This window comes from Pinus tabuliformis, chromosome Q, assembly GCF_031772625.1.
Source record: "Pinus tabuliformis cultivar Carrire ecotype Pingquan chromosome Q, CPIR1, whole genome shotgun sequence".
Classification (NCBI taxonomy): Eukaryota; Viridiplantae; Streptophyta; class Pinopsida; order Pinales; family Pinaceae; genus Pinus; species Pinus tabuliformis.
Genome location: NC_142296.1, coordinates 584,276,316 through 584,284,647, shown reverse-complemented (window position 1 = coordinate 584,284,647; position 8,332 = coordinate 584,276,316). Strand labels below are relative to the sequence as shown.

The 8,332-nt window shown below is 38.5% G+C and overlaps 1 protein-coding gene across 1 annotated transcript; it reads left to right on the top strand.

Annotated features, from left to right (window-relative positions):
- Positions 1-485: 485 nt before the first annotated feature.
- Positions 486-7,971, top strand: LOC149220804 (chaperone protein dnaJ 8, chloroplastic-like). The gene is made up of 3 exons (XM_089384913.1): positions 486-1,457; positions 7,103-7,171; positions 7,471-7,971. The coding sequence occupies exons 1-3, from the start codon at positions 1,245-1,247 to the stop codon at positions 7,630-7,632; spliced, it is 444 nt and encodes a 147-aa protein (XP_089241039.1). The 5' UTR covers positions 486-1,244; the 3' UTR covers positions 7,633-7,971.
- The last annotated feature ends 361 nt before the right edge of the window (positions 7,972-8,332 follow it).

Genomic DNA, 8,332 nt, shown 5'->3' with positions numbered 1-8,332 from the left:
CAAGTCTCTCAATAATTGCTTCTAAAAGGCGGGGATATATCCCAATCACAATACCGGCAAGCTTGGTGGGATCCAGTCTTCACCATCATTGTGGGACCCACCTCATTTATTTAGAAATACCAACCACCGGCTCATCATTTACAGCTGTGCACATTGCCACGTGTTTCATGGAAATACATTGAATACTTGTAAACAGAGTTCTTAAAGCAGTTAAGTGTAGCAGTAACATAAGCTACTGGGGATTTTTTTTTGAAATAAAGAAAGTAAATGATTGACTCATTGTTTTGTTTTTTTATCTTGTATATTTGAATTCTATATTGATAATGATAAACTATTATGATCTATATGATAAATAAAATAAAAATACAATAAACCAACTTTTTTTTATCTTATAAATTATCCTTATCCTTTTTTATCTTATAAATTATCCTTATCATTATCCAATAGCAATGCAACAAAGCAATCATGAACTATGTCCAAGAAAAATTCCTGCCATTGAAGTCATCAAATTGAACCCAATAACCATGGGTTATCCAAATTTGAAAAAAATCCTGCCAATGAACTCATCAAATTGAAAACCCAATAACCATGAATTATCCAAATTTGAAGCAGCGTGACGCGGCAGCGGATAAGACTGAATTTCAGCAGGCCAAACAAATACCAGATAACAATTGGAATTTAATTGCGCTTTAGCATTTAAATGCCTAAAAATTTAAACCTATTCTCATGCCGAGGTTGCTTGCAATAATGGTGTTGTGTTCCATTGGCTCAATTCTTTAATTCTTCCATTGGAAATGGTGCCATTGGTTACAATTTTTTGAATTTTTTTTATGAAAGTCCTGGAAGAGATATTCTGAAGCTTTTGGCATGCATTTTCGTTGTTGATTGCCTGTGTTTTAGTCGTTTTCAATTATTTGGCTCCCAAATGGTGTGCTAATCCAAATGCAGGATGTGAGGCAAGTGGTTTTCCAAGGCGGGTTTGGGATCCTTCCATATAATTGCACCTACCCACAGGATCTATTGATGTATGCCGCCTTCTCTTATAGGCCATCTCATGTTATTTCCCCATGCTTTCTGATACCCATATCTGCAGCAATCCTTGCTATTTATTTTGTATTTTCTGAAGGTCAGTAGCTGGATTTCGTTACACCCATCTAAGGATCTGGAGGATTATATTGGTTTGCAGCTGGGCTTATAGCTCTCTTTATAGGTCAGCAGGGTTCTTTTGTTTTGTTTTAGAGATCATGGCTGTCAAACTTGGAAGGCTGGTTGGTGTTAGCAGTAATTCATTCTTTAGAAGAAAGAATGGAGGGAAGAATTTGGGAGGCAGAAGGAATGTAACTGTGATGGCTTATGTTGCTTTCCTTGGGATGAAAGAGGAGTACGAGACTCTCAGATTGAGCCCCGGGGCTGCTGAGAAAGATGTCAAGAAAGCGTATCATCGCCTTGCGTTGCAGGTATGGAAGTACCAGATAAAAGTCAAACTTGAATTGAAAAAGGAGGAGTTACAACTCACAGGTGAGTACTGCACTTGGAGAAAAAGGAGGAGTTACAGCTCACAGGGGAGTACTGCACTTGAAGACTGCACTCAAACAAAGAGAACTCTCTCCATACAGTCTACATACATCAAATGAGCAATTACATCATTAAGTACATTACTAAAACTCAGGGAGTTGCAACCAAACTCCTAAACTCTAGGAACAAATCCTAAACTAAGGAGATACATTACAATTTGTGTAACCATTTCTCCATTAATACAAAATAATATTAATTATTTTCAACTCCCCCCTTAATGGAGAAAGGATTATCCTGAACTCCTAACATCCTTCTAAACAATTCAAACTTTACACACCCAAGAGGCTTAGTAAAAATATCAGCCATGTTATCACAAGTTTTACAATATTCAGCACATATCTCTTTTGACTGTTGTTTCTCTCGAACAAAATGAACTTGAGTATCAATATGCTTGGTATTTTTATGAAAGACTAGATTGTATGCAAGCTTGATGGTACTCTGGTTGCCAGTTTTGATAATAGTTGATTCTTTCTGCTCTTCTCCTGCATCGTTGAGAAGTCTTCTCAACCAGATAGCTTCACATGTCGCTGCATACAATGCTTGGTACTCAGCGTCACATGAAAATAGAGCTACAATGTGCTGCTTTTTGCTGCTCCATGCTATGACTCCGAATCCAATGCTAAATGCGTAACTGTGATAGATCTTCGATCATCCAAGTTACCTGCCCAATCGGAATCTGAAAAACCTACTAGAATAACATCAGAAGTGTCAGTGTACAAAATGCCATAATTATTAGTACCACTAAGATACCTCAACACACTTTTTGTTGCGACCCAATGACTTTCGAGTGGTTTTGACATGAACTGGCTCAACACACTAACAGAATATGCCAAATCTGGTCTAGTTGTAGTCAGATATATCAAACTGCCAACTAGTTGTCTGTACATGGTAGCGTCCACCTCTTTAGTGCCATCGTCATTGCTCAACTTTAAGTTCTGCTGTAATGGTGTTGTTGTTGATCTGCACTGCTCCATTCTGAACCTTTCCAGCAAGCTTCTGGCATACTTCCCTTAAGTGAGAAAAGTTTGTCTAAAGTCTTTCCATACCTCCAATCCCAAGCAATAATGAAGGTTTCTGAGATCTTTCATCTCAAACACTTTGTGACATCTGCTGTTTGATTTCTTTGATCAGATTGTTAGCATTCCCTGTTATGATCATATCATCTACATACAAAGAAATCAAAATAATTTGTCTCTGTTTATTAAACTTGGTATACAGATTTGGATCATTCAAGCTCCTATGAAAGCCATGCTGAACAAAAAATGAGTCAATTTTCTCATACCACGATCGGGGTGCCTGTTTTAAACCATAAAGTGCCTTTTTGAATTTACACACAAGATGTTCCTGCCCCTTTTTCACAAAACCTTCAGGTTGTACTAAATAAATTTCTTCCTTCAAGTCACCATTTAAAAATGCAGACTTAACATCTAGCTGGTGTAACTACCATTTGTGTTTTGTTGCTAAGGAAATTAGCATTCTAATGGTGTTTAATTTGGCTACAGGAGCAAAGGTGTCATCAAAATCTATTCCCTCTTTCTGCGAGTAACCCTTTGCTACCAGTCTAGCTTTAAATTTCTCTATACTCCCATCTGCATTTATTTTTGGTTTATACAACCATTTGCATCCTATGGGGGTTTTACCTTCGGGCAATTCAACCAAATCCCAAGTATGGTTTCTGTTTATTGATTCTATTTCCTCATACATTGCAGCCCTCCATGCATCAGATTTACTTGCTTCCTCATAATTTGCAGGTTCTACAATGTTTAAAATCTTTGACATTAATGCATAGTCTTTCAATTTAGAAGATAATCGAGTCTTCCTACCTGATCTCCTTGGTAGGGGACTTACCTCAATTCTGTCTATTTCAGCCTTTTCTGGGCTTGCATCTTCATTGATTACATTATCTGTTACTTCTTCTTCTTGTTTCTCCTCCTGCTCTTCATCTTCCTCACTGTTTTCTTCCATTAGCAATGGAATGTGCCAATCACTGTTAGAGTCATTCTTTCCTTCTTCAACCTGTTCATGAAATATGACATCTCTGCTTGCAAAAACCTTGTGAGTCACAGGATTAAATAACTTATATGCCTTGAACTCAGTGCCATATCCAACAAATATACATTTCAGGGCTTTAGGATCTAACTTCTTCCTATCTGCCTTAGGTATATGAGCATAAGCTTTTGACCCAAATATTCTTAAGTGACTTACTGCTAGTTTGAATCCAAACAATGCTTCAAAAGGGGTTTTGAAGCCTAGACATCTAGTAGGACTCCTATTCTTTAAATACACAGCAGTGTTAATAGCTTCTGCCCAAAGACCATTTGATAGACCCTTACCTTGAAGCATGCTCCTTGCGCACTCCACAAGAGTTTTGTTCTTCCGTTCTGCCACTCCATTCTGCTGTGGAGTGTGAGGCACTGTAAACTGTTGCACAATCCCATGATGCTTGCAGAAATCCATGAACTCTCCCAACCTGTATTCTCCCCCTTGATCTGAGCGGAGAATTTTTATCCTTTTTCTTGTCTGGTTTTCTATCATGGATTTAAACTCTTTAAAATACTGAAAGGCTTGACTCTTTTTACTCAGAAAGTATATCCATGAAAATCTAGTGCAATCATCTGTAAATAAGAGAAAGTAATATGCTCCTCCTAATGAATTGGTTTTCATAGGTCCACAGATGTCTGTATGCACCAGTTCTAAAATGTCTCTTTCCTTTCTATTAACATGCAAAGGGAACTCTTCTCTATGCATTTTCCCTAATGCACATCCATCACAATCCAACGTAACATTATGGAAAACAGGGAGTCCATCAACCATACCTTTTCTCTGAAGTAGGATGAGGTCTTGTAGATTAAGATGGCCAAATCTCTAATGCCAAAGATTTTCGGCTGTCGATCCAGCTGCAACCATTGCTTGCTGTGGCATACTCTTCACATCTAGTTTGTACAGGCTCCCCACGCGCACTCTTGTTGCAATTGTTTCCATCTGGCTATCCTGAATGACACAGTTAGTCTTAAAGAATTGAACTTGCATGTCCTGATCAGTAATCATTGAGACAAAGACCAAATTTTTCTTAATTCCTGGAACATACAATACATTTTTGAGGTGTCTAATGTCACCGCTAGGTAATTTTACAGGAATGTCACCATATCCTTTGATCTCATGTCCACTATCATCTCCTAAATAGATTTTCGACCCACATGAAGTTTCTTCAAGAAATTCAAACCAATCCTTCTTACCAGTCATATGTGAGGATGCGCCCGAGTCAACATACCATATGTCGTCCTCATCTCCCTTTGAAGTTGAAAAGGCACAATTGACTATAAACAGTCGAAGTTCGTGGTTATGATCCTCTTCTTCCTTAACAAAGTAACCCTTATGTTTTCTCTGTTTGTTTCTTCCTTCGTCTGCCTGCCTCTTATAACAATCTTTAATCTAATGACCAGGTTTTCCACAGTAAAAACATTTTTTGTTGGGAAAATTATTAGCAGACATACCTTTAAATGGTCTCTTCTAAAATGTGTTGGCTCCTTTCTGCTGCTGCTGCTGCTGTTACTGATGTTGCTTCCCTTTATACTGTCTCCCTTTTGCCATCAGAGCAAGGTCATTGCTCTGTGATTTCAAATTTTTTCATCTCTCTTCTTCCTGTATCAGAATCCCTGTCAGCGCTTCAAATGAAGGGGCTTTCTCCCTTGTTGACAGCCCTGTAATAAACGTCTGGTATTCATCAGTCATTCCGTTCAACGTGATCGTGACCAGATCTGAATCAGAAACTTTCTCTCCGATATCTCCCAATTTGTCGTTAAGGTCTTTGACTCTAGCAATGAATCCTGCAGCGGACTCATTCTCCTCCATCTTCAATGCAAATAGCTTGCCTTTGAGTGACAAGACACAGTTTGTATTGTGTATGGTAAAGGTTTTTTATCGTCGTCTAAATGTCAGCAGCCGATTTACAGTCTCTAATATGTGGGATAACATTGTCCTTGACGGACATCTTCAATATGACCTTTGCTTTTGTCTCCCTTTTATCCTAATCTTGTTCTTGTGTGGCTGATCCTGATCTTAGCTCATTTCCTGTAACGATCGACTACGCATTTGCACTTTCAAGTAAAGTCTGCATCTTGAATTTCCAGTTGGTGAAATTCGATCCATCGAGTTTACCAGACTCGTGGAGATACGATTCTATACTGTTATTCATATTGGATTGATAAAATTTCTGATCACCTGATGAATAAGTCTATCCAACTGTACACTTTCAGGACACACTTAAAAAAAATCACCACATACCAAATCCGATCCACTGTTTTGCTGAGAAAAAAAAAATTGTATCTTCAATGAGCCACCACCGGGAAAATCCAATTTGCTGCCACCAAACAGATCTGGAACTCCAATGCGCCACCACCGGGAAAGTCCGATTTGCTGCCACCGAGTAGATCAGGAACTCCAATGCGCCACAACGGGCAAATCCGATCTGCTACCACCGAGTAGATCAGAAACTTCAATGCGCCACCACCGGGAAAATCCGATCTGCTGCCACCGAGTAGATCAGGAACTCCAATGCGCCACCATCGGGAAAATCCGATCTGCTGCCACCGAGTAGATCAGAAATTTCAAAGTGCCACCACCGGGAAAGGCCGATCTACAAAAAAATTGCAGATTTTCCAAAGAGAAAGAGGTTGGCGCTTCTCGATAGCGAAATACCCGCGCCAAAAACGAAATCGATGCGTCTTACGAAATTGGCGCGACTAAGGCTTGATTTTCCGCGCGACTATATCTCTCAAAACCATGCCAAATGGCGCGACTGTTCGCGACGAAACCGCGCCAACCCTATTTTCCGCTTAGAGATAATCAGTGATCTGAGACCTGTCTTCAGGTGTTATTGCAGTCCACCTGATTCTACGAATGCTTCTGTACACTCCACCGCCACTACAGTTCTGTAATCAATGATGCATCCTAAAAAAAAAAAATTAAGGCTATCCCTACTCTGTGCTCTAATACCAAGATAAAAATCAGACTTGAATTGAAAAAGGAGTTACAGCTCACAGGTGAGTACTGCACCTGGAGACTGCACTCAAACAAAGAGAACTCTCTTCGTACACTTTACATACATCAAATGAGCAATTACATCATTAAGTACATTACTAGAACTCAGGAAATTGCAACCAAACTCATAAACTCCAGGAACAAATCCTAAACTAAGGAGATACGTTACAACTTGTGTAACCATTTCTCCATTAATACAAAATAATATTAATTATTTTCAATTGTACCCACTTGAAATAATTTGCCCAAATTTCAACCTCAGATATTTTCATTTGCAGTTATTCCATGTGTGAAGCAAAAGAGCATGGTATAGTTCAGAGAGAAATTAGAAATGCAAAGTTTTATTGTGAAGCATGTTTTTAAGAAAAAATATCTTCTGACCATGTCACAGGTCATAGAAATGTTTCAAGAATCATGATCCATTTTCAATGATTTGTTTTAGATGAAAATCTTTTTGAACTCATATGTTGATATAATCTGGTTGCAGTACCATCCTGATGTTTGCAAAGGAAATAATTGTGGGACTCAGTTTTACAAGATCAATCAAGCTTATGAGGTAACTTGCCCGCCTATGAATAATTTTTGGTAGCCCCAGGGGATTGGTTAGTCTGTTGAAAGACCGCGCTGTCTTACTTTTCACTTGGATTGGATTTACTCCTATTTGTGTACTATCTAGTTGTTTAATATGGAAGGCATGAACGCCATTCAAGAGTGCAGGGGAGTGTCCCTGGGTTCCTTTTTCATTGAAAAAGTAATAATTTGTTGGTCAATACATTTTCAGCTTATAACTTTATAAACATGTGACGGTTATGCATGCCCATGGTTCTGATAAGTTACGTTTGTGATGATGTCCAGACTGTAATGACCTGTTTGGAAAAGGCAAAGCAGCAAAACTGTCATGATGATTACTATATGGAGGATTTTATGGGAGATGATGGCGATTCTTGGGAAGACTGGATGGGATGGGAAGGAGATGGAACCCTTGATTATAACTCTCATGTTAACATTTATGCCTGATCAGATCTTCATCATGAACTGTATCCATGTCAGTTTACTTGTAAACAAATATGGCCTCTCCATGACCATCCCCGTTCATGGGCTGCCTATGAAACCCTTGCTTTTGTCACCTTAACAACTGCGTGAGAAAGCTCAAAGAGTTTCTTCATTGGCATATTGTAAATATGATATGTCCTTTTCTACTTGTACAACTGATTTTTATTTCTCCTGCCTCGGCTCCCATAGCACAAAGGACTTCTTGACCCAGTTGCTGGAACAGCTTTTTGAGGTCTGAATGAGTCATTTTCTTTGCTCATGGGTTCTGATTAATCTCTCAATTACTAGTGCATAACTTTGGTATCTCTTTCTGTCACTATCATGTCAATGTTATGGGGATCTGCTCTGAGAAGAAGAGCTCCTAACTATTCCGGATTTAATTGCAATGCTACTCAATTAAAGGAAAGCATTATTTTGAGTCAGAGATCAATGATCATTGAGATAAAATGTTGTTTTTTCATTTCATGATATAATTTTCTATGGTCTATCATCCTAAACGAAACATTATTGAAACAAGTTTGGCTATAACTATTGGCAATCCCCGCCTTTATTCGCAGGAATCAAATGAAGTTTAACCATTAATGTTGATTTTATAGGTTTCATATCTGAACTAGATATATTGGACTGGAGTCTTTGGCAGTCAGACATATTATATAATTTCAAT

Coding starts and splice junctions, on each gene's coding strand:
- LOC149220804 (XM_089384913.1), top strand. CDS start 1,245: ATGGCTGTCAAACTTGGAAGGCTGGTTGGTGTTAGCAGTAATTCATTC. Junction 1,458..7,102: donor ATCATCGCCTTGCGTTGCAG/GTATGGAAGTAC, acceptor ATCTGGTTGCAG/TACCATCCTGATGTTTGCAA. Junction 7,172..7,470: donor AGATCAATCAAGCTTATGAG/GTAACTTGCCCG, acceptor GATGATGTCCAG/ACTGTAATGACCTGTTTGGA.